The sequence below is a fragment of the Oryctolagus cuniculus genome, chromosome 5, assembly GCF_964237555.1.
Source record: "Oryctolagus cuniculus chromosome 5, mOryCun1.1, whole genome shotgun sequence".
NCBI lineage: Eukaryota > Metazoa > Chordata > Mammalia > Lagomorpha > Leporidae > Oryctolagus > Oryctolagus cuniculus.
The window spans coordinates 112,029,176-112,055,609 of record NC_091436.1 but is presented as its reverse complement, the minus strand read 5'-3'; the positions used below and the strand labels follow the sequence as shown (position 1 = coordinate 112,055,609).

General features: G+C 39.3%; 1 protein-coding gene across 4 annotated transcripts in view; it reads left to right on the top strand.

Moving 5' to 3' along the window:
• The window catches only part of PRIM2 (DNA primase subunit 2), a 365,751-nt gene that overhangs the window by 227,848 nt on the left and 111,469 nt on the right, over positions 1 to 26,434 (top strand). For all 4 annotated transcript variants that reach the window (XR_007922941.2, XM_051854615.2, XM_051854614.2 and 1 more), the window contains one exon: positions 6,797 to 6,864. Coding sequence is in view for 3 of the 4 variants with exons in the window: in XM_051854615.2 (XP_051710575.1) it covers positions 6,797 to 6,864 (68 nt within the window). In the remaining variant the exon portion in view is untranslated. The remainder of the gene's footprint in view (positions 1 to 6,796; positions 6,865 to 26,434) is intronic.

Genomic DNA, 26,434 nt, shown 5'->3' with positions numbered 1-26,434 from the left:
AGTTCGGGGTTTGTAATTGGGATCCGTTGCTATTATAGGAAAATGCAGTTCAAAAAGACACAGGATTTTCCGCGGTTAAAATCAATGAAGTTAAAAGAGCAGCTGCATGTAAAAGTTAATTTTATTTGACATCTATCTTGGTCCCAGTCATAAATGAATAGTTCTGTTGAGCAACCTGTTCCCTCTAAAGCTGGATCTTTCTGTTACTGTGAGGTTTGTCTAAATAAATTCCTGCTTTTTTGGTTTCAAAAAATTATTCTCTTGCTCTGTAAATTGTGTGTCTCCTAGAATATATGAAGAAATATATATGTGTATCTTTAGTAGAAACTGTTCAGCATGGTGTATTTTGAGTTGGTACTCCTGGGGAGTTACACGATGCAGTGGGAGCCATCTCAAATCTTGTGTGAAATGAGAGGGTGAAGGCATTTTGAAAAATATTCTTCACTTGGTTTTCATTTGAAAAACACATACATTTGGCTCTCTTTGTCTTGCAAATGTTCATAACTGCCTCTGCCCTCATATCCTTGGGAGAGAGTACTGTTTTAGAGCAATACCAGTCAAAGCAAAGGTTCCTGACTTGCACAGATGATCCATCTTGGATTTCTGTAAGGTACAACTCTGATATCAGTATTTTCATTCCTCTTGAGTTTTGTGAGTGGTGGAGGGTAAAAACACCAGAGAACAAAATTGAGCAATATTTTCCAAGTGAGCATTGTTTTCCTGTCATTTTTATGTGTTTTAATTTAACCAGGGTTGGGTGAGCAGGGCAGAGAAGAGATTTATTATTTTAAAATGAAATCACCCTCTTGTTCTTCATTTTGAACTGATTGAGCCACCTTCGTTTTCAAGATGTCTGTTGACTCTTCAAGAACCATTTAATGCGTTTACTGATTTATTTAACTCATCTCACGTACATGATTTGAAGAAGAAAATCATGGGGGCCGTTGCTATGGCATAGTGGGTGAAGCCGCTGCCTGCAGTGCTGGCATCCCATGTGGGCACTGGTTTGAGTCCTGGCTGCTTCACTTCCTATCCAGCTCTCTGCTGTGGCTTGGGATAGCAGTAGAGAATGGCCAAGTCCTTGGGCCCCTGCACCCATGTGAGAGACCTGGAAGAAGCTCCTGGTTTTGGATAGTTGCAGCTATGGCCTATGTGGCTGTCTGGGGAGTGAACCAGCAAATGGAAGACCTCTCTCTATCTCTGCCTCTGCCTCTCTGTAATTCTGCATTTCAAATAAATAAATAAATATTAAAAAAAAACAACATGAGCAATGTTTTCTTTCTACCAGCCCGTTAATCTCCCCTTTTAAAAATTATGTTGCAAAATAGCAACTGGCTGACAGAAAAATCCTCTTTAGGGTTTTGAGGGCAGCATTAAGCTGCACAGCTGGAAGCAGAGTGCTTTCCTTAAGGGACATATTTTCAGAAATGAAATTCATTTATTTTAGGGAGTGCATTAAAGAGTTAAACTGAAGCTTTTGGCTGAGTTCTGTCTCTAAAAACTCTGTAATATCTTAAAGGCAGTGATACACAGCTTGTGAACCTATTAACAGCATTCCTTATTTCTCTTATTGACTTGCTCCAACTACGGGATGTTGCATTACTGGCAGGTACTCTAAAGAGCAGATATTCATACTCATTTCTGTACTGTTTCCTAGCTGTGCCTTGGAACTGGTGTGTTTCTAGACATGCTACAAATGCTGTTTCTTTACATAAGTCTAAGTCATAAATGAGTCTTACTCTAATGAGTAACATTTACACTGACATTTACGTTATGCAAGTTTTTGAAGCACTGTTAGCCTTGATAGTTGTTTCTTTTTTTTTTTTATTTTTTTATGAGTGTTCTCTGTAGAAGACTTTGACTTTTGCTGTGTCTTAATATTTTTAATACTGTTTGGAAAATATATCTTCATTTTGTATTTGTTTTATCTGTAGTTCTCATTTAGTGATCACCCCCCTCCCCCCCACTCAAATCCAAAGAGATACAAATTAGAAGGAAGAATTGCTTTTTTGATAGGACTTTCATGAGTTAGTATGTCCTTATTCTAAATTTACACATACTCAAGCTCATGTTGAGTTTATATGTTTGCATAAATTTATAGTACATATATAATTTGAGTTTTGGGTTATGTGTTTTGGACTACTGGTTTGTTTTGAGCCAGGGAGCTCCAGTTTTGACTGGATTTAGTAGAGCTCTTGTCTTCTTTTTAGGAAGGTCATTTGGTATTCCTTTCAGCTGAAAATATAGGGAAAAATGTGTGTGCTTCCTCTTAGTTGATAGATCGTATTTGTTAAAAGCAAGATCAAAGAATTGGTGTCTAGGTCAGACCCTCCTTAACTCCTTCTTTTCCTTCCTGACTTCCTTCCTTCCATTTAAAAAAGATTTACTTGGCCGGCGCCGTGGCTCACTAGGCTAATCCTCCACCTTGCGGCACTGGCACACCAGGTTCTAGTCCCGGTTGGGGCACCAGATTCTGTCCCGGTTGCCCCTCTTCCAGGCCAGCTCTCTGCTGTGGCCTGGGAGTGCAGTGGAGGATGGCCCAAGTACTTGGGCCCTGCACCCCCTGGGAGACCAGGAGAAGCACCTGGCTCCTGCCTTCAGATCAGCGCGGTGCGCCGGCCGCAGCAGCAATTGGGGGGTGAACCAACGGCAAAGGAAGACCTTTCTCTCTCTCTGTCTCTCTCTCACTGTCCACTCTGCCTGTCCAAAAAAAAAAAAAAAAATTTACTTATTTATTTGAAAGGCAGAATTCCAGAGACAGATACATCCATCCACTCCTTAAATGATCACAGTGGCCCAGGCTGGGCCTGGAACGCTATCTGGAGTTGTCACATACATGGATGGGTCTCCCACATGGGTGACAGTGGCCCAAGTACTTGGGCCATTTTTTGATGCTTTCCCAGGAGCATTGGCAGGGAGCTGGATCAGAAGTGGAGTAGCCAATTTCGCACTTATATGGGATGCCAGCAACATAGGTGGCAACTTAACCCGCAGAACTACAGGGCTGGCTCCAAGGTCAGAGTTTTGTGAACTCATGCCTCTCTTGGGAATATTTGCTATTGGTGGACCTGTTATTGACGTTATGCATACTCTTCTGAGTGATTGGAGGAAAAAGGTTGGGAAGATAGAAGAGTTCCTTGCATTGTGAGAGAGCTTGTATTTTGTAGGGGGAGAAAGACACAAATGAGAAAATTAATAAATAAAATGATTTCTGATGGACGTAAATGTTGTTAGATGTTTGTGTAATAAGGAGGATTTCCACCGAGAAAGTTTCTGCTTTTCTGAGGCTGGTTAGGAAAGGTCTCTATGAGGAGGCAATGTATGAGCCGAATCCCAAATTATGTGAAAGACTCTTTCATGAAAAAATGTGGTAATCATCCTAGGCTCTAGCCCCCCGTCACCACTGCTGAAAGCCAAGTGACCACATGGCCCCCAACCACTGGTGTCAAGCTCTATCCGCATCCTAATGGGATTCCCTACTCCTACTTCCCTGCCCACCCTCTGGCACGGTTTTGAAAGGACCTGTTCCTGAACACGTGGCTCTCTTTTTCTCATCTCCTGAGCTCTCTGTCTATCTCTCTCTGTCTCTTGATCTCTCTTACGCTCTCCTCTCTCTTTTCCTTCTTTGCCACTTCCCTCCGGTCTGTTAGGTTAGTCCCAGTAAACTCTTTCCCTTTAAAAAAAAAAAAAAAAAAAAGTGGTAATCTGGAAGACTAAAAGTTGATGTGTGAAATGAATCTTGAAGAGTCCTGCCCTGTTTTGAGAACAAAGGAATAAGAGGATACAGAAACCCTTTGGAATAGAACAAAGGTGTCTAGTTAGTTCAAATGCAATGAGTAGTGTTCTGTCCCAGTGGTAGTGAGGCAGAGGAGAGTATGCTGTGCTGTCTGGGTCCAGATCTCAGATACTGTGTGTGTGCCAACAAGTAGCTGCTTGAGGCCTGAAGAAACTGGTTTCTTCCTTTATGTAAAGTGATAGGAGTGGAACAGACATTTACAGACTCTATTACAGTATCTTGTGCCTTTGAATTCATGTGGTGTTTATTGACATTAAAGGAGAGTTTTTAGTTGGTGAAATTATGTTTTTGGTATCCAAATATATGTCAAGATGCAAGACTTACTCATTTATACTATCTTTCCAATGAGATTTATTTATTTTTATGTGTTTATAAAAACAGCACAAAATTTATATTTCATAATCCAGGTGCTAGGTATGTTCCTAATAATGAAAGAATATCTTAACTGACCTCTAGCCTCTAAACAACATGAAATCAGCTGTAAGCTATGCCAACTTCGACTACGGTTTCTGTGAAATGACCTTAACTCAGACAACTCAATTTGGGCTTCACAGATGTAAACTGTGATAGATCTTTCATTCTTGGTGAGTTAGGTGTCATTGTTATGTTTTCCATAAAAATAAAAAAAACCTAAAGCATACTTGGAAACCAACATGTATTTAGTCTGGAATGATAGTCCATTCCGGTTGTATAGGAGATGCTAAAAGTCTTTAATGTTCAAAGTCTTGTTTTGATAGTGTACAGTTGTCCCTTGGTATCCACAAGGAGTGGTTCCAGGACCCGTTGGACACTCAAATCTCTGAATGCTCAAATCTCTTCAATAAATTGGCATAGTATTTGCATGCAACCTGTACACATTTTCCTGGATTCTTGATTCTTTATACCATGTCTCAGTTACTTATAATACCTAATACAGTATAAATGCCACGCAAATAGTGTTTATGCTGATTTTTTAGGGAATAATGACAAGAAAAATTTTCTGTGCATATTCAGTACAGATCCAAATATGTTTGATCTCTGATTGATTGAATCTGTGGATGTTGAACCCATGGATAAGGAATGCTGACTATATTGCCTTTTTTTTTTTTTTTTAACACTGGTGGTTATGATTTAGTTCAGTTTTGATTTAGAGAGTGTTATGTGAAGTGTAGATAGAGCTGTGGTTTGCTTTTCTCTTCAATTAATGGAATTACACACTTGGAAATTCTTGATTTGTCACAGTTAAATATTTATTAAATATCTGTTAATGGTGCAAGTGCCAGTGATGTAATATCCCTCATAATCCACTGGATGCGAGTAGTAGCTACCTTCACCTGGAGAGAAATTTCAGAAGAAATAGTTAAGTTTGTGTTCTGTCAACCAAAGATCAGCAGAGGGTTTTGCCACTTTAAAGGAGTTTTGTCATAACTTTATTACTTCATCTCTTTAACATGAAGATCTATGTGTTCTTTTCGAAAACGCTAATTGTCTTAAAAATTGAAAGGAAAACATGGAAAACTCAAAATCTCCCTTGAAATAATTCTACAGAGCTTTAATATCTGGTATAGGTATCATTCTAGTTAGAGATTCAAATGTGAAAATATGTTAGAAGGATGGAGGGGTCTCAAACCATTTGGCACACATGTGTTTCAGAAACTGGAGCTATGGAGCTACGTGATCACCTGTCATTGTGCTTGGGCAATTGGCAGAAGCTGTGTAGTCAGTCACTCATCTATGCCTACTGTTTCAGTAATGAGGCCCAAAAGGGAAATTTTAAGAAAGTGCCTGATGAAAGACCGGTGTAATAACATTAACCTAGGAGCCCAAGGGAATTATTAAATGATGTTAATGAGGGGAGAGGTTAATGTTCATTTTGAAAATTTCACTCTGACCTTGGTATGGAGAATAAATTAGGGAAAAGGCAAGAATGAAGGCAGAAACTACTGTGAATGGAGTTGTATTAACAGGAAAAAGGGAATGAAAACTCAGATTTAGATGAAAGGATGGACGAGAAGTCTTTGATCTGTGGAAAGAACAGGCGTCTAGAAATACTATGGTGTTTGGTGGTTTTGTTTGCTTTTATTGGGAAAGATTTAATTAAAAAGCATGCTATATAGATTGACAGAAGAGATTGGAAGAGCCTAGTCTTTCTCTGTCTTCAGAGAATTGACTTAGAAGATGTCTAGGGAAATCATTTTAATCCTTTTAAACCATAACTTGGTTCTGAGATGGACAGGGAAATGACATTTTTATAGAGGGATTTAACATTAACAAATACAGGATGTGTTCAAGTATTAAAGTGTTTTGTTTTTAAGATTTGGTAAACTTGATAGCATTTTATAAATCATGAAATACTAGACTTCACATTGCTCAGGGATACCGAGAAACGTGGATATGCTAAAATTGCAGCAGACTCACACTTTAGTATATTTTTAAATTAGTAGCTTTGTTGACTTTGTTCACTAGTTTCCTTATCAAATGCCCAAAACAATCAAGGCTTGGCCAGTCAGATACCAGCATCTCAGAACTCAATATAGGCCTCCTACATACATATCAGAAGTGCAGAAATCCTTGAGCCATCACCTGCTTGCCCCCCAGGGTGTGTATTATTAGCAGGAAGCTGGAAACTGAAATGGAGCTGAAACTTGAATGCAGGCACTTTGATAAGAGATGCAGGAGCCCCAAGAAGTCTCTTAAGCACTGTGCCAAATGCCCACCCCCAAATTTTTCATGAACTGAGTTGATTACTCTTTCGCTCTTGTTTTGCTTCCTTTTTTTCTTTTGATCTAAAGTCAGTGACATACCCCATGTCCTTAAAGACATGTTTTCATGTTTAAAGTTTAAATCTCATAATAAACTAGCTTTCTATGTAGTAATTCCTTGATTTAAAATAGAAAAACATTTCCTTACATCTTAAGTACTGCCCAGTCTGCTGCCTCTGCCCCCATTTTGCATTTAACATTCAGTACTGTTCCGTGTTCTGCCTTTGTTGTTTTCACTAACTCTCTTCTCTGCTTTTAGTTAACAGCCAGGTCCTTGCCTGCTGTGCAGTCTGACGAGAGACTTCAGCCTTTGCTCAACCACCTCAGGTAATATGAAGGCACAGCCCTGTTAAGCTTTAAATATAAGTGCAGTAAAATGGGTAAAACCCCTTACATTTTCTTTCTTGCTTCAATTCAGAATTACTTGATAAGCTTAAGTTAAAATGACTACAGATGACTAGCATTCCCAAAGATCTCAAATGAATTGTTATTTACTTAAATACAAGGTTAAGGCATACTTCTTTTTGGGATGGATGAGAGGAGGAGCGTTTGTTTTCCAAACAATGTAGCCTCATCATGTAAAAAATAAACTTAGAATATTCAGGAAAAGAAAAGGAAAAACATACCATTACTACTGAGGGTTAATATTTTATCCCATTGTGATGTTTTAGAACCCAGTGTTTAAATTATATTTTTATATAATTTAATGTTTTTTCCATTTTTTATAAATATTGTAAGATTTTTGTCCTATTATTAAAATCTTTGTAAAACCATTGTATTCAGTGACTACATGCCATTCTAGTCTGATTGTACCAGAGTATATTTATCTCTCTTGGGAGGCATTTAGATCATTTCCAATTCTTTTCCTTGCCATAAATCATGCTGCATGTAAACTTTTATCTGCATTTTAGATCATTTCCTCAGGATAGGTTTTCAGAAGTGGAATTACTTTGTCAAAGTATATGGACCACTTAAAGATTTAAACATTTATTTTTCACAACTGTATCCTACTTAACTCTCATATTGTACAAGATCCCTTGTTACCATACTATGAACAAGGTGGAGCAACCAAAGACAGTTGCTAATTAAATAGATTACTCATACAGATATTGTATGAGTAATTGTGCTCATACACATTTCATTTATTATTAGGAATGATTCTAATGGGATTATTAGGACCCATTCTAATGGGATTGACTTCTCTGTATCCTTTGGTCATCTATTGATAGCATCTCCCAATTTCATTTAATCTTTAGATATAAAGCAGAGAAACACTTTTTTTGTATTTGTAACAAACTTCTGTTTCTAAAAATATTGTATTATTCCGCATACCTACATTTTCATGTTTTATGTAGTCAGGCACCAAGAGTGTTTCCCTCAATGGATTCTTTTTACTCTTTTTAATCTTAAGATTGTTACTTTTCAATGAGAAATTCAGATTTTACTTTGTGGTAGCTCCATTTTTATTTCCCAGACTGATAATTTTTATTCTAAAAATTGTTTTATTTCTTACATGTTTTATTTAGTTAGTTGAAAGGTAGAGAGAAAAAGAGGGATAGGGAGAGTGATAATCAGTCTTTCATCTACTGATTAATACCTCACATGCCAACAACAGCTGGGGTTGGGCCAGGCTGCATCAGGCTCCAGGAATTACATCCAGATCTCCTATGTAGGTGACAGGAAATTGAGTACTTGGTTTGAGTCCAGCTATTCTGCTTCTGATCCAGCTTCCTAGTAATGCACACCCTGGAAGACAGCTAGTGATGGCTCACATACTTGGGTCTCTGTCACTCACGTGGGAGAATTGGATTTTTCTGGCTGCTAGCTTCGGCCTGGTCCAGCCCTTGCTGTTGCAAGCATTTGGGGAAATGAAGCAGTGGGTCTCTCTCACTGTCTCTCTGCCTTTCAAATAAATTGAAAATAGATACATGAAAATTTAAAAAGAATGCAAATTGTATCCGTGACATTTTGTTGTTTTTTCTGCATAAAGTTTTTGTGAATAATTTTGTTAAAGGTTTTTTTTTTCTCCCATTACTGTAAAACCACTGGTTCAAAAGATAGCACTCTAAAGGGCTAAATCTCACCTCTAGTTAATGCTTGGTTTTGTGAGATAATGATGGATTCTCCTTCTTCCATCTCAGTATGGTAATTGTCAACCAGAATTTAGATTAACTACTGACATATCTCTTTGAGCCCTTGAAACTTGCACAAACCGTACATTCGTTTAGGGCTTTTATTCTCTGGAGTTCACTCAAGAGTGGTTGCTAGGCAACCAGGGCTGGATGCTACAAGTAATATGCACCAACTGATGTTGCTTTTTTATTATTATTAAGCCAAACAGTTTTTCATTTTATTACCATGTCTGGGACATCTGTATATAAGTTGGCAGCTGATGTGCATAGTTTGACACTTCCTGTTCTGCAAAGTAGCCTTGTGATAAGCCCTCGGAGCACACTGCAATGTCTCTTGGCTATCCAAATGTAGTGTTTGTTTTTTGTTGTTGTTGTTTTTTTTTTTTAATCTTCCTTTTGTTTAGTCAAAATCAGAAAGAATAGTATTTGGTTTGAGAGATTCCAACAACAACCTTGTTAGGAAAAAATAGTTACCATTGAGTTGCATGAACTGTGTAAATTAAATGGTACCTAGAAGGGATGAACATCAGGAGGTTTGAACCTGAGATGAATATTAGGTCTAATTTCATTTTGTGCCTCTAATGATCAGAGAAGCATGATGAATAGTACTTTTAAATTAAATTTGTCAATAAAAATAGTTTAGCAGATGATATAAAGACTTATAAAAACTAAAATGACAATATAGAAAAATTCCCAAATCATTTTACAGGAGTTAAATATTCAAAGAGAATTTAGGTAGCACTTTGTCATTCTGATAATCTAGGACATTGCTTAACGATGTATGTTATTTTGAAACTGCAGAAATGATGTGTCCAGATTTTCTTTCTTGAACTCAGTTCTTAAAGTTAAGCCCAGAACCACATTACGCTTCAGTATCTTAGGGAAATACAACGTTTTTAAATTCATTAGTAGTACCCATCCATCTATTCATTAGTTACTGAGTACCCATTATGTGCTTGGAATAAAAGAAAAGACAGTCTCAGTTCTCAAGGAATTCATATGTTTGGTCTTATTTGAGGGAAAGGGACATACACAAGTTGGAAAATCTGTTAACTTTTTGATCAGAGCTAAGCACCACGTCCATACTTTTGTTAATCGAGCTGTTTCCCTCATGGTAATACTTCTTTGAATAATGAGGCAATGCCTTACTTGTTTTGGTTTCTGTTCTTTCTAGCACAGCAGTGGCTCACAGTGGGTGCTGTGATTGGACTGAACTTATCTCACTTGGGGAATGATGTTGTCATTAACTAAGAAGGAGAATAAAGGAAGACAAGGGGATTGGGGAATGAGTCCGACTGCTAACTTCAGCAGTTTCAGACATTTTAAGCTTGAAATACTTGTGAGAAATTAGTACTTAGCTGAATCCAGACCCACTGTTGAAGAGTGAGATTTGTACCCCAGGGACATTGCCTAATCATCACAGTACGTAAGTAGTGTATATGTAGTATACATATATACTGTATATGTGGTGGATAAAATCTGGAATGGTTAAGGTCATTCAGGGAGAGAGTGTATAGAGGGACAGAAATAAAAAGGAAAATGGTTCTGAGTAGAACCTGCAGAGTACCAGTATTTAAGTAACCTGTGATGGGCATACTAAGTGGCTGATGAGTTGAAAGAGAAACCAGTGTAAAAAAAAAAAAAATACCAGGGAAGAATCTTGAATGAAGAAGAAATATGACAAAAGGATAGTGGTTTCAAGGATGCTAAGGGAAAATTTTCAAAAATGGACTATGAGTACTGTCAAGTGCCATAGGGAACCCGGCACAGAATTGTGCAATGCCAGTTGGATTATGCACCGTGGAGCCACTGGGGACTTAGCCATAACATTGTGATGGTACGGGTGCAAGCATGAGTCCTGTGAGAAGTCAAGGAGTAAATGAGAACTGAGGCTGTGGAGATAGGGGGAGTGCAGGCTGCTCTTGTTAGGGCTTACTTCTGGAGGTAGGGAAGGAGCATGGACTGTATCCATGAGCTTCATGGTTGAAAAAATGTTTTTATTTTTCCATAAGCTTGTAAAGATGAGCATACTTACAGGTCAAGAAAGAAATGAGGACTCTGGGAACAAGAGAGAATAGCTGAAGTGTCGAGGTTTTAAGAGATGTAGAAAAGGATGGGATGAAGAAGTCAAACTTTTGATTGGAGTACACAAAGTACTTTTCAGACTAGCTTTTTATTTTTTGTAAATGTTAATTTTATTTGTAAGGTGGGAGAAACAAAGACCTCTCATTTACTGGTTCACTGCACAAATGCCTGCACCAGCTTTGGCTGTAACGGGCTAAAGCCAGGAACCTGGAACTCTGTCCAGCTCTCCTACATGAATAGCAGGGACCCAACCATTTGAGCCATCATCTGTTGCCTCCCAGCGTGCATGCAAGTAGGAAGGTAGATTCTGAAGTGGAGTTGGGACTTAACCTCAGGCACTCCAGTGTGGGATGCAGGCATCTCAAGCAGCAACTTACCCACCAGGAAAAATACCCACCCCAAACTAGCTCAGAACAATTCAGTTGAGAATGATAGATGACCAGTTATCATAATCCCTATTTTTAAAGTTGGCTGTGGAGCCTCAGGAAGTTCTTATTAAGAAAACCTACCACCTTTCTCTTCGTTCAAAAGAGATAAATGAATTATTTCGTAAGACTTTACTCTTCAAAATTAATACTGGGAACTTTTCAGTTGGAAGAAATAAGCTTACTTAGATTTGTAAAGTTTTGTAAAATTCCAGAATGCTAGATAGAATTTGTACAAATCATCATTTTGCTTTCCCCAAATTGCGTATTATTAAATATGTCATCAGATGAGCCTGCATCTCATTGTGACTTTTTTGTCACCCCGTTGGTTACATATCACTGTTTTCCAAGATGAAATGTGTAGTGCGCTGCTGTTTTAGTTTAGGGATATATAAAGGTCTTGAACAATGTTCCCCTGAATATACCTCTGGAAGTTTATTTTAAATAAGTATCTCTAATACCCTAATGATATCCATAGCATAATATTTACAAAAGGGTATTAGGCCAGTAAAAATGTATGTTTAAAGAACATTATTTTCATTTATCATCTCACTTACTGAAGTGTAGACAGGTGATACTAGGAAGGAAGACTAGCAGCCAGTATTCACATGCAATAACTACAGTTGTGTGATTTTAGATTTTTTTTCTTTAAAAATAATGCCTCCCCACAGTTGTATGTATCTTCTCTTTTATCCTTCCTCTTCAAGAAAATGAAGTGCATGGAGGGCAGCAGATTATACATCATCTTAATAGGTACTCTTATTGGATGACTTGTCCTTAAAGAGCAGCTGCTTTAAAGCATTTGCTTGTTAAAGTATTTCTTCTAATTTCATTAGTATCTTTTAGCCCAACAATGAATTAGTATTCAAAGATAAAACTAACTAGCAACACAAGATATGACTTGGGCTGTATCACGTGAATTCACTTGTAAGGCATCCTAGTTTATAAACAGATATTTATACTGACCTTTATTTTAAAATCATTTAAAATAATGAAGGCATCTTCCATTAATTGGTGTTATAACAGATCACTTTTGTAAAATGTCTTTTTCTAATGTGGTAGAGTTGGTTAGTACATACACGTTTCTATTTATTCCTCTATAAACTGTCACAAATTTTATGTCAGACTGCTACCTTCCATCAGACAGCCTTTTTTTCTGGTATAATTCTCAGTGTGTGTTGTTGTTCTTTTTAAAATTATTTCTCATTTTGAAATTAGAAAGTTGAGCAATATTGTGGTGCATCTGAATATAAATGCTCGAAAATGGTTTAGTCGATAGAGGCTTCAGCCAGTCTAGGGCTTCGGCCTCGTTAATGTGGTCTGCAAGCTTCAGCTGTTTGTCAGCTCTTTCTCATCATCTCTTTGCAGTCTCTGGCAGTGCCTTGCACTATTTATTTCCTTTTCTATATGCAGCAACACAGCGTTTAGTTCAGTGATTATTGTGAAGGCTTTCCAAGTGCTGTATAAGATATTCATAAATTAGAATATATGCTTTCTCATTATTTACCACCTTTGAATTGTAAATTCTTTGACGTCTGTATAGAAAATGTTAGTGCCTTCCTAGAGATGTACTTGTCAAGAGTCAGCATTTTGTTGTTGTTGTTGTTAAGAATTAGCCTATTGTGCAAAAGGCATTGCAATAGATACTCTGTATACAAGGGAGGAGATAGATGTGGTCCCTTAAGTTTACATAAGGTACTTCAAAAAATTCCTGGAAATTAGAATTCAAAGATAAGTTTATTTTTGTGCAGAAGTGTTTTTAAATCTGTGCAGGTGGTCATAAAGTTCATGGGCAGTGCATAAATTGTAAAATTTTTTTTTTGGCAAAGTATACACACCTTTTCACCTGCCCACTAACTTTTTGAAGTGCCTCAAAGGAAAGAGGTCCAAAATTTACACACAGATTTACACAAACACATACCCTCAAATCTGCAGTAGAATCATTGTCACAGCTTAATCACTTAGAAAATAGATAGGATATCTTAAGAGATGCAGTTTCAGGGCGCCGGCGCCATGGCACAGTGGGTTAATCCTCCGCCTGTGGTGACAGCATCCCATATGGGTGCTGGTTCTAGTCCTGGCTGCTCCGCTTCCAGTCCAGCTCTCTGCTATGGCCTGGGAAAGCAGTGGAAGATGGCTCAAGTCCTTGGGCCTCTGCACCCACATGGGAGACCCGGAGGAATCTCCTGTCTCCTGGCTCCAGATCGGCACAGCTCCCAGTGTTGCAGCCATTTGGGGAGTGAACCAGCAGAAAGAAGACCTTTCTCTCTGTCTCTCCCTCTCACTGTCTGTAACTCTAACTCTCAAATAAAATAAATAAAATCTTAAAAAGAGATGCAGTTTCAGCATGTGGATTGCGCTACAAATTTAATGCCAAGTAATGTTTATGGTAAAATGTCCCAATATATAAAGCTTGGGGAAAAAAGAAATGAATCATTCTTTCATAATACAACCACTGCTAAATTTTTTTTTTATAATGCATGTGCATATTTTTATGCAATTATATTTAAAGTGGTTAAACTTTAGAAAAATTCTTTCAGTTAATATGTCATAACCATGTAATAAAGTAGAAATTTGATTTTCATGGCTCTAATTTTGAATCTGTGTAATATTTAATTGAGGATAGATCTGGTTTTACTTGGCCATTTCCATATTAATGGATATTTATTTAGACTTTTTGGTTGAGTATAGCTGTGAAGAAAAATTACAGAATGTTAGCACTTTCTATCCAGTCAGGAAAGTGAACCGGGAAAGAGAAGGGCTGCATTAACTTTCTGAAGAAAGAATTGCAACATAGATGTTTCCAGCAGATGGAGATAAGAACAAAAAGCAACAGCGAGCTAGGTTTTTATATTGCTTTGGAGACACAGGGGGGTTCATTAATCTAAAGGTATGGTGTTGTCCAGGTGAGAAAGTGGCAGAGTTCTTAATGAATGAACCAGCGACTAGAGAAAGATTTCATGAAGCTGAATTTTAAGCTCTGTTACTGTGTCTGTCTTAGATCCTTGTTAACCATCTTAAAAATATACCATCCTTTAGAATATTTTGAAAACCATGAATGTGTGTTATGAATGTGTGTTAAAGTGTCTGTATAAGAATAATAAATAGGTGTGTATAAATTTTGCTTATATTTAGAAATGAAATGAGCCTTTTGTTTGAGTAAAATAAAAAGTGGTGCATGTATTCATTTTCTATTGCAGTCAGGAAATTACCACAAATTTAGCAGATTAAAACAATGCCTGTTTATTATCTTACAGTGCTGTAGGTTAGAAATCTCAAATGGGTCTTTCTAGGCTAAAATCAAGGTGTCAGCAGGGCTGTGCTCCTTACTGAGCCTCTGGGCAGATTGTGTTTCCAGGCTCGCTTGTTTTCTTGCAGTTTGGTCCCCATCTACATGCTGACTGTCATTTGGGGCCACTTCTCTACTCCTGGAGGCTGCCTGCATTCGCTGTTGTACTCCCTGTGCGATTCTTGTGTGAGTGGCATCTCCCAACCTTCTGGAAATGCTTCCAGTCTCTGTAACCTCAGTTGTTTTCCTCTGCCTCCAACTGAGAAACTTTTCTGGTTTCAAGGGTCCATGTGATTAGATCTGCCCACATGGATATGCATGATAATCTCTAATTCAGTGTCCTTAAACTGTATTATTTCTGCAAAGCCCCCTTTGTCCTCTAACCTAATGCATTCCAAGCATTAGAGTAAATTTTCATAGAGTTTTTTTTTTAGGTTAATTCTTTTCGCTAGCTTAACATGTCTTCAGGTTGAAAACAATGGCTAAAAATGATTTCCTACAGAAATTAGATGTTACTGTTTTTCTTTTTTAATGAAAGAAAGAAGGTAGAAAAATCTTTCCTGCCTCTTCAGCCAGCTATTTTTGTCAAAGCAAGTGCCTACCTTTTGTACACAGTAGGTTTTGTAATGAGGTTACAAATAGTAGTTATGACTTACTGAGGTACTTTGTGTGAAAGTTATTCAGTACTACATGCTCACACACCCTGTAGCACTCTTAGAGGTTTTTTTTTTTTTTTTTTTTTTTTTTTTTGACAGGCAGAGTGGACAGTGAGAGAGAGAGAGAAAGGTCTTCCTTTTCCATTGGTTCATCCCCCAATGGCCGCTGTGGCACCGCGCTGATCTTGAGCCAGGTGCTTCCTCCTGGTGTCTCCCATGGGGTGCAGGGCCCAAGCACTTGGGCCATCCTCCACTGCACTCCCCGGCCACAGCAGAGAGCTGGCCTGGAAGAGGAGCAACTGGGACAGAATCTGGCGCCCCGACCAGTACTAGAACTTCGGTGTGCCGGCGCCTCAGGCGGAGGATTAGCCAGGAGCTAGGTGCTTCCCATGGTCTCCCATGTGGGTGCAGGGCCCAAGGACTGTTACTGTGATACATTAGCAATGAAAAAGTGACTTCTTAAGTTCTGTGCCACAAAGCTTTCTGAGATGTGTTTTGTACGTGTGCTGTTCAGTCCAGTAGCCAATAGCCGCATATACAAGGGTACTTCAAAAATTCACGGACAGTGGGACTAAAAGATAAGTTTATTGTGTTGCAAAACAGGTTTTGAATCCTTGCATATAAAAGTTCTTCAGGATGTTCAGTGAAAATGAACATTATGGAAAAAACTGCGTGGATTTTAAACATGTTTTGCATCAAAATAAAATTACCTTTTAATTGTGTTTTCCATGAACTGTTTGAAGTACCCTCATAGCTCTAGTTAGATTGAAGAACTGACACCAAGAATCAGGAACTCCATCTGGATCCCCCTCATGGTTGATAGAGGCCCAAGTACCTGGGCAATCACCCTCTGCCTTCATAGGCACATTAGTAGGAGGCTGGATTGGAAGGAGAGCAGCTGGGATGGCCTTGTAAGTGGTGGTTTAATGGCAACACTGCTGCCCACATATATTTTTTTAAAAATTTCTTAATCGTGAGATCTAGAGTTCCAATCTGAAATGTCCCTGGGAAAGCTTTATCTATTTGTTATTTATAGAAAATTGTAGCTGTTGAGGGTCTTGAAACTCTTAAGCTATGGCAGCTCTCATTTCTTCTGGTATCGGCTTTACTTTGCACTTGAGCTGTCCTGTCCAGGACTGTAGCAAGGGCCTCATGAGGAAAATACTTCAAGCAGCTTTGTTGGCAAGTGGTGATTCCTGTCCTGCGTCTTTCAGAGAAGACTGATGCCCAGGTGGCTTATGGAAGTCTTCTGAAACTGAATGCTTAGTTAAACCTAAGAACACCCCAGGCATTCCAGAACCAATTAACCTTTATTCAATCAGGGTAAAAGACAAAACAAAATTCAATAAAGTGGACTCAGGAAAGACAGACTGCTGAGACTCACCAAAAGTTTAAAGTCCTCACAGTTGTTTCTAGTTACCATTTAGAAAGTACTGCAAAATATTGTAACTCATGGTGAATGATAAAGGCTGCTTTTAGTAGGGCTACGTTGATTGTTACTGATTGTGTATTCATACAATCTAAAGAGGCTACCAAAATAGTTATTAAATACATAACAATGTGTCTTTTCCAATTTTTTTATTGGTGTTGTTTTGTTTTGATTTATTTTATCTATTTGAAAGGCAAAGGTACAGAGAGGTCCTCCATCCACTGCTCCGTTCCCCAGATGGCAGCAACAGCCAGGGTAGGGTCAGTCTGAAGCCAAGAGCCAGGGGCCTCCTCTGGTCTCAATCATGGGTGCAGGGGCCCAAGGACTTGGGCTATCTTCCGCTGTGGGGAGCAACTCAGACTAGACTGTTACTCAAATTAAGACTTATTCTATGCATCTGCTCTCCCACAATATGGCGCTGGGAGAGGAGGAAACAGCTTCTACACAGCTGCCTCCAGTTCAACCAATAAACTGTAGTTCCGGCTCCTGATTGGAGGAGAGCAGCGTACTCGGTGTGTGGGTAGCAGAGTTGGGATTGGTAGAAGAGGACTATAAAGGAGGAGAGAGACAACATGCACCAGGAACATCTATCTGAAGGAACATCTGAGCAGCCCCCGAGAGAGCCAGCCGGCGGTGTGCCGCTCCCCCGCGGAAGTGGGGAAAGTGGCAGGGGGAACCACCCTTCCACGGAGGTGGAAGGGACGGTAGCCAACCCGGGGAGGGCCGAGCAGATAAAAGAACAGCGCAGGGTCCTGTGTTGTTCCTCCACGAAGAGGGGGGAGCAACATTCCGCCACCCTCCCAGGAGCATCATTTGGGAGCTGGATCGGAAGTGGAGCAGCCAGGACTCAAACTGGCACCCACATGGGATGCCAGCACCGCAAGTGGCAGCCCAACCCATTGTAGCACAACACAGGCCCCTTGGATTTTTCTTTTTTAAGTTTTATTTATTTATTTGACAAGGAAGAGACAGAGAGAAACTCCTATCCTCTGATTCATTCCCCCACGATATCTGCCATGTAGGTAGAAGGAACTCCATCACACGAGCCATCATTGCTGCCTTCCAGGGTTTGCATTAGCAGGAAGTTGAAGTCTGGAGACAGAACCAGAAACCAAACCTAGAAATTTCCATGTGGGATATTGGTGTCCTAACTAGCGTATTGATGGCTAGGCCAAACACTTGCCTCTCTGAGGTCTTCTTGAAGTCTGCCCCTAATTACCCAATTTAAAGTCACCTCTCAGATGCTTTATCACATTATTTCACTCTGTTCTGCAGAGCAGAATCATGGGCCGAATTGCATTTGCCTAGAATGTCAGCCGTGAGAAGAACAAGAGATTTGTCCACCTTATTTGCTGTCTCCCATTCCTTATAACAGTGGTTGGTATATTAGGAGTTCAGTTAGTGAGTGAGTGGTTGTGTGAATGATAAACACTTTTGGGTTTAAAAACTTTACCTTTCATTGAATTTTTTAAGCTACTAAATGGTGAGACTGAATATGATGATAATTTGGGCAAAAACAAAACCTGATGTATTTTCTGTCTTTTATGAGGGAAAACTCTGATAGACAAATGTTTTTACGTTTGTGGATAGTTAGTGCTGATGTTGTCTTTTATTGTGGGTCTTGGGGCTTTTTTTCATAGTATCAAGTAATAATTTTTTTAAATTATTACCTTTATTGGTTCTTTTTTTTTTTTTCCTATCCTTCACCCAGATTCTTTATATTATGTTTTACCACATTTGTTTGGTCATTCTCTTGTATCTACTTTTTAAAAAAATTTGTTATTTATTATTATTTTTCTCAAGCCCACCCTAGACTGGGGTGTTTATCTATTTATTTTACCTTGTAACCTTTTATTTTAAGTTATACAAATTCCTGCATTTCATATAGGAGCTAATATTTGTGAACAGAATACTTTCTGTTCCTCTTGTGACCTAAAGCAAAAAGTACCTCTACATTTTTCATCCCCATTTCTTCAGAAGTTAAAGATGTATTTAAAAACTGAGAACTATTTTGTACCTTGCTGTTGTGATCTCTGAATTGCAACCCTTAAGCATCATAAAGCACCAACAGTAACTCTGCAAAACTCAAGGAGTTTACATAATGATTGCTGGACTGTGACTTTCAGTAATAATCCTCATTATCCATCCCTGCTGTCCCCTCTTTCCCCAAAGAAAAACCCACCAGAACTCCAAAGGCATTGTGACCCTGTTTCTCTCCTGTTGCAGGAGAACAAATATGAGGGGTAATCATAGAATGCTGTAAATGGGTGATAGCTAATCACAGATGTATTCCAGATTTTAAATTATTTGTGGAATGATGGGAAGATGTTGTCCATCAGTGGGATGTATTAATTCTGCTAGATGTTAGCACTTTAGTTCTTCAACCTCTCAATTGGTCATTACTACTTCTCAGCCATCCTTCCTTTATAGCAATCATTTGATTATCTTGGGCCTAAACCAAAGCAGCTTCTCTTAGGAGATCATTATACTATCAAAATAAACATTTAAGAATATAGCATTGGGGCAGGTGCTGTGGTGTAGGTGGTAAAGCAGAAGCCTGCAGTGCTGGCATCCCATATGGATGCTGGTTCAAGAGCTGGCTGCTCCACTTCTGACCCTGCTCCTGCTAATGTGCCTGGGAAAGCAGTGGAAGATGCCCCAAGTCCTTGGGCCTCTGCACCAACATGGGAGACCTGGAAAAAGCTCTTGGCTGCTGACTTCAGCCTAGCTCATCCCTGGCTGTTGAGGCTGTTTGGGGGAGTGAACCAGTGAATGTAAGACCTCTTTGTGGGTCTCTTTCTGTCTCTCTACCTTTCAAATCTTTTTTTTAAGAATATGTCATGAAGAAGGGATACACAAAAGTTACAGAAAGAGAGATGTTGTTTGCCTTAAATGTGTATTGTGAAAATTTCTATGAAGTATAAATGCATGCTATAGGTATTTGTGTACACATTTTACTTTTGTTATAAATTTTAATGAAATGTAATTTACATACAAAGAAATCTGCCTTTTTTTAACTGCAATTCAATGACTTGACAAATTTAAGGTACTTGTATTTTTGATAGAAAAATGAGATTCAGTTGAAGATTAAGCTTTCATCGAATTGTTGCTGCTATAAATTGGAATAAGTAGGGCAATATGGACTACATGGAGAAAAGGAGACCAACCTAAAGTAAAGAAAAGCAGCATTGTACCACTGATAGTTCTTACCTAGGGATGGTCCCGATTTTTGTAGGATATGTGAGCTTCTGGGAATCATATAATTTCTCCCAGTTACACAGAAATACAGATCATTATACTGCAGATTGTCTGGTGGTAGTTTTCTGGGAATTTTTTTTTAAAACAAAATTGAGTAAAATTCATGCTTGTGGAAAAGTAATTTACATTCCATTTAAAACAGAATTTTATTGATTGTGTTCTCATTTGGAATAACTGCAGGGAAAATCACCTGGGCTAACACAAGTTGGATACCATTTACTAGGGATTTAGCTGTAAAAAGAAACTCATTTCAATTTCAGCAGTGACAGCTGTTGAGTGAATTTTCCTGTGATATCCTTCACAGTAGGAAATGATACATTGTAACTTTGGCTCCCTTGATTTCCTACCCACCCAACAAATCCAAACTGCAGGGGTTGCGCTTTGTAAATGTCTGAATGGCCTAGTTTATGTGGACAGAGTATTTTTTTTAACGTTCCAAGTAGGTAAAATTGTGATTGCAGAAATGGATATATTGGTGATGTACAGAGACCTTTGTTTTCTCTCCCAGGAAATTGGTTTCTATTTGTGTTGTGATTATACCTGGCTTTTTGTGGAAAGGATGTATTGGAACTTGGCATATGTTTATAGAATGATGTTGGAGATTATACTTCAATTTGAAGGATGTATGGGCTTACTTTTTTAATGGTCCAAATAAATGTCTCCTTGATGCTTTTGACTACTTGTGGTGCTTTCTTCACTATTTTTTTTTTTAATTTTGCCAGTTTAAGAAATATGACAAACTGTAGCCTGCCACATAGAAAGGAGTAAATAGCATCAACATTCTTAAGTTCACGAGTTCTGGAAGATGCCTGACAAAGAAAGAAGTATGTTTTATGTATTATTTTATGAACCTTAGAATCTCTATCTGTTGATGGGGTGGGGTGCAGAGAGAATGCCCTTCAAGGGTGGGAAAATTCTTTCCACTCTGGCTTAAGATCTTGCTGTAATCCTCTTTAACATCCCTTACCCCCCCTCTCCCAATATCCTTCCTTCTCCTTAGAATGGCTTCCTACAAATGAGAGAAGAATGGACAGTTGCAATTAAGTGTTGAAGTGGCCAAGCAGGCTTAAGGACTCCCAAATAGAAATGTGTCACAGCTGTATTTCTCCCCAAAGTAACCATTCAGGTTACCTTCAAGCTCATGGGAATTTAAATTGCTTCCCTAATAGTATAAATGGCAAACTATTGCTAATGTGTAAAAACTTGATTTCCAAATACAATGTGAAAGCAAGGACATCTACAGTAGATGTGAGGCACTTCCTTTAGTATGTCCAATTGCATCTGATTTTCTGTTTATGACTAGGAGAGATCAATGTTAATTAGGCACATAGCAGTCAGGATAGGTCAGTTGGATATTCTACAGTATACCTGGTCCTTCAGAGAGTTTGATGGTTCATGTCATTGTATCATCATTGTACAAAAGTGCTATCCATTAGAAACATAATGAAAGCAACCAATATGAGCCAAATAGATAATTTTTAATTATTTAATGAAATTAATTTTAATTAAATCTTGCTAATATATCCCATATATCATTTTAACATGTGATGGATATGAAAAATGCTTTTTTGAAGATTTATTTGTTTCAAAGAGTCACAGAGAAAGAGAGAGAGGTCTTCTATCCACTGATTCACTCCCCAAAAGACCACAACAGCCAGGGCTGGGTTGGTATGAAGCCAGAAGCCTGGAACCCCGTCTGGATCTTCCATGTGGGTGCAGGGGCCCAAGTATTTGAGCCAGCTTCCACTGCTTTTCCAGGCTCATTAGCAGGGAGCTGGATCAAGAGTAGAGCAGTGGGGACTCAAACCATTGCCCATATAGGATGCTGATGTTGCAGGCAGAAGCCTAACCTGCTGTGCCACCACGCCAGCCCAAATATCAAAAATTATTAATATTTTGCTTTATTTTTTCTACTAAGTCTTTGAAAGCTAGTGGTTGCTTTATACTTACTGAACATTTCAGTTCTGACTAAGCTACATTTCAGTGCTCAATAGTCACATTTACTAATGGATACTGTATTGAACAGTACAGCTCTCCAAAATTGGATTCCATTTAAATCTCCAGTGATTGAGGTTGAATCTTTGTACTTTGGAAACTTCTTAAAGATGCAAGTGTAGATTATAATGGCAGACTCACAAAACCGTCCACGTGACAGGTTGTTTAAGTCATCTCAATTCTCTACTTCGAGGTTAGATATTTTATTTTATTTTTATTTTTATTTTTTGATAGGCAGAGTTAGACAGTGAGAGAGAGAGAGAGACAGAAAGAAAGGTCTTCCTTCTGTTGGTTCACCCAAAACGGCTGTCACAGCCGGCATGCTGCTGTGATCCAAAGCCAGGAGCAGGTGCTTCCTCCTGGTCTCCCATGCGGGTGCAGGGCCTAAGCACTTGGGCCACCCTCCACTGCCCTCCTGGGCCACAGCAGAGAGCTGGACTGGAAGAGGAGCAACAGGGACAGAATCCGGCGCCCCAACCAGGACTAGAACCCAGGGTGCCGGCGCCGCAGGCAGAGGATTAGCCTAGTGAGCCACGGCGCCGGCCAAGGTTAGATATTTTAAATGAATGTATACATAGAGTAAATAAGAAAAAAAATTTCTGGTATTCATGGAAGAAATGGTGAATGCTAAGACCACAGAAAAAGAACAACAAATGTGTTAAAGTACAATAAATATAGGCCTGGATGATGATGATGACGATGATTACAGTTTGAAGGAAAAATGCAGTGTTTAGCTTTACAGACATCTCATTTGTTCCTCAAAACAGCCTTTTGAGGTCCATTCTTTTGTGTTTTCTATTATAAATTCCTGCCCTACCAGTGATGAAGCTGAACGTGATCAAGAGATCTTGTAAAGTCACAGGATAGTGTGTGTCTAGGCATGACTGCTGAATTCTGCGGCCTACTCACATCTCCACTACTTACATCTTCACTCCTCCCTGCTCCTTCCTTTGTGCTGATGATTGCCGTTGGCAATCCAGACTTGGAAGAATTACACACAAGAGGAATTGCAGCTAACTCCTCAACTGGTGGAGCTATTCCATGACGTCATGTTTATTCCTGCAAGTTGCCATCAGTAGTCTGAAAAGGAGACAATGATTGGAGGTGTAATCACCCTTGAAAAACTGACTTTTGCCCTTTCATTTTGCCAGCTATGCCTTGTGGCATTTATGTCACAGTACTGGAGCTCGTGAATAACACTCTTGGAGCCACGGTGTGCTGATCCATCTTCTGCTAACACTCGGTGCCGCAGGATGGAAAGATTATTTTTTTTTTCTTAACCAGCTAATCTTGCTGTGAGACCCACATATCCACTGTCATATAATTTCAGCTTTTTTTTTATTTTGTTTTGTTTTCAACTCTGCTTCAACACTCAAAAGCTATTCCCTGTTGAGTACTTAAGTGCTGATATTGATATTCTTGGTGCATTCAACAGGACTTAGATTTCTGTTTCTACATTGTTTAGGAATCAGTCTGCCTTTCACTTGCATTCTACAAATCAGATGTGTGCAGATGCTTCTCTTTCACAATTATCTTTTTATATGCCCATGGTGTTTTTATTTTGTAAACTACATGTTTGTGTGATAGTGCTATGGGAAAATGCCAATTCAGTGTGGATATGATCTTAATTGTTTATTTGAGGAGCAGAGAGACAGAGAGTGCTTGCTGTATTCTGCTGGTTTACTCTCTAAATCCTGCAAGGACCAGAGCTGTTCTAAGCTAAAACTGGGTGCCAGGAATACAATCCAAGTATCCTATGTGGTAGGGACCCAACTGCTTGAGTCATCATCATTGCTTCCCAGGGTCTGTTTTAGCAGGAAGCTGGAGTCAGGAACTTGAGCCCCATATCAGACATAGGAATCAAGCATCTTAGCCACTAGGCTAAAGCCTGCCCCAAGAGTTTATTATGCACAGTTGTTAGGTTCTGTTTTTTTTTTTTTTTTTTTTTTTAATGCTGTTATGCATATAATTAAGTTTTTAAAAACTCTTGGCCAAATCTCAAGTTTTCATTTAAACAAACCTAAAACAAAAGGAAACAGCATCTATTATTATTAATTTTTGTTGCGAGGCCTACATGACAGGGCAAGCCTAATTTCTTACTACCTAATTTCATTTCTTTTTTCCCATTGGCTTTGCTTGTCTTTTTATCTAAACTAACCTGTTCCCCCAGAAGCTTGGAGTTAGACATCTCCCTGGCTTCACCTGTCTCTTTCTACATGTATGTGTAACCTTCCAGGTCCTGAGAAACAAGGACTTTTAAATTTTCTAAAATGCCAACTGTGTCATATGCTTACCTAAAAACCCCTTAAACAACTCTAATAAACTGAAATGATATACTCGACTTAATCTAATCAAGATTTCAGAGTCTCTTAGTGCATACAGAAATACTGAACTACAAATGTTAAAAATGATAAAACAACCAGGCCTCTGACTTTTTTGTTTTCACATCCTACTTGTGAGCTCCCAAATGGAAATTAATCTTCTAACTGCAATCCAGTTCTTCCACTTTACTACCCAGTCCCATGTTCACATTCAATGTCTTCCTTCATCTCGGCCTTCCCACGCTGGTCCCCCAGGTCATGTTTCCCTTCTGGTGGCGCAGGCTCTGCTCAGCTGTGTTGTCAGTCATTTCAGCAACATTCTAACAGCCTTCTAGAATACAGTAGTCCGTGTTTCTAAAACATAACTGTCTGTAGTCAGTCAGTCTTTCCAGTGCTATCCCTTACCTTTTCCCACATTTCATTTAGAAAGACTGTCAGGATCTCCCCCTGCGGGAACTGGCCAGGCTGCCACGAAGGAAGAGTCGAGGAGACAGAGGAAGGTCAAGCTACAAGCTAAACACACTTTATTGGTACTCTAGGCGACTAGGAGGAGAGATCGCTCAAGCCTACTCCTGTGGGCACTAGGCACTCCGGCCTGGGTAGAGAGGCTGAGCAACCTCTGGTTTACAGCGTCTGAGGGTCCCCTTATATACAGTTTCTAGAGGCTAGCCCCGCCCACATTCCGACCTCCCAGGGTCCCGTAGTCATGGCAACAACAGTTTGTGGTTAGGCAGTGTAGTTAGGACGCCCTTTTTCAAATCTTACCAGCTCGGGTGGTTACCTTTCTACCCTTCCTTCCTTCCTCCCTCCCTCCCTCCCTCCCTCCCTTCCGGACAGTGAGAGAGAGAGAGAGAGACAGAGAGAAAGGTCTTCCTTTGTCGTTGGTTCACCCTACAATGGCTGCCGGGACTGGTGCGCTGTGCTGACCCCACAGCAGGAGCCTGGTCTCCCATGGGGTGCAGGGCCCAAGCACTTGGGCCATCCTCCACTGCACTCCCTGGCCACAGCAGAGAGCTGGCCTGGAAGAGGGGCAACCCGGACAGAATCCAGCGCCCCGACCGGGACTAGAACCTGTTGTGCGGGCACCGCTAGGCGGAGGGTTAGCCTGTTGAGCCAAGGCGCTGGCCATCTACTTTTCTTTCAAGGTGTGCTACTGGCAGTTGCTTTCTTTCAAAGGGTGCTACTTTGTTTCAAATGGCGCTACAATTATTTTCTCCATGAATGGTTCCCTAACAAAGACCTTTTTGTGGGTTGTGGAACCTTTGTTTTTGAGTGCTAGAAAAGGTGCCTTGCTTTTCCTGGATATCTGTAGGAGTGTCTTTTAGAAACATTGTTCGGATATCCCAGTAAATGCCACAGGTCCTGTTTCATGAGCTGATGAGCATTGCTCTTAAGAAGTTTTATTCTTTTATGGTAGCATGATTTTGTTGCATTTTCTTCCTTGAGCTTCTCTCCTTGCTTAATTATTACCAGGAAATGTACCTCTGGGAACATTCTAACGGCAAGAGATACTTATTATCTGAACTTAGATATATTTCTTCAAAAATTTACTCCTGAAATGAAGTGTATTGTTTGACTAAATAGCCTTGCTCATGGAAAATAAAATTGTGTCCTGGAAGAAGTCAGTCACTCAGCCAAAAACTTCTTGACCCCTCTTCTTCCTTCACCAATCCAGAAAATCAGATTCATCACCTGCCTACCTTTCTCCACTTAGGGCAGCTTCTTACTTCAGACTCTCAAGGCCTCTTGCCCGGATGAAATATTGCCTGTAATATTGTTCCAGTTTACTTTCCACTGCCCCATCCATGCTGTTTCTCCTCGTTTCTCCACACTGACTTCTTTCTCTGGTGTAAACTGCCTTATGTCAGGTTTCACCTTAAATATTTTTTATGGTTCTTCATTGCATACATAGCATGGGGTACAAAGTTTCTCATCATCTAGATCTTGTGTTGTCTAATAATCTCCCTCTCCCAGCTACATCTGTCCATATCTAGTTCAAATGTTTTTTAATTTTAATGTTTATTACTTTTTAACTCTTCTACCAAGATGCAATGATATAAGTAAACTCTTGATTACAGATGAGCAGAGAGGAAAAGTCCCATTCCTGATTCTGATGCTGCTTAACATCTTCATTTCTGTCATCCCCCTGCGCTCCTTTATTGTCCTTCTGTGTGTTTAATGCTTGCCCATCCTGGGCTGGTTGCCACCATCTTTTCTTTAAATATATTTCTAGAATTTTGATATCTATTTGGATTATTTATATTCTCTCTAATTATATATATGCTCAGTAAACTTTTGCTTCAACCA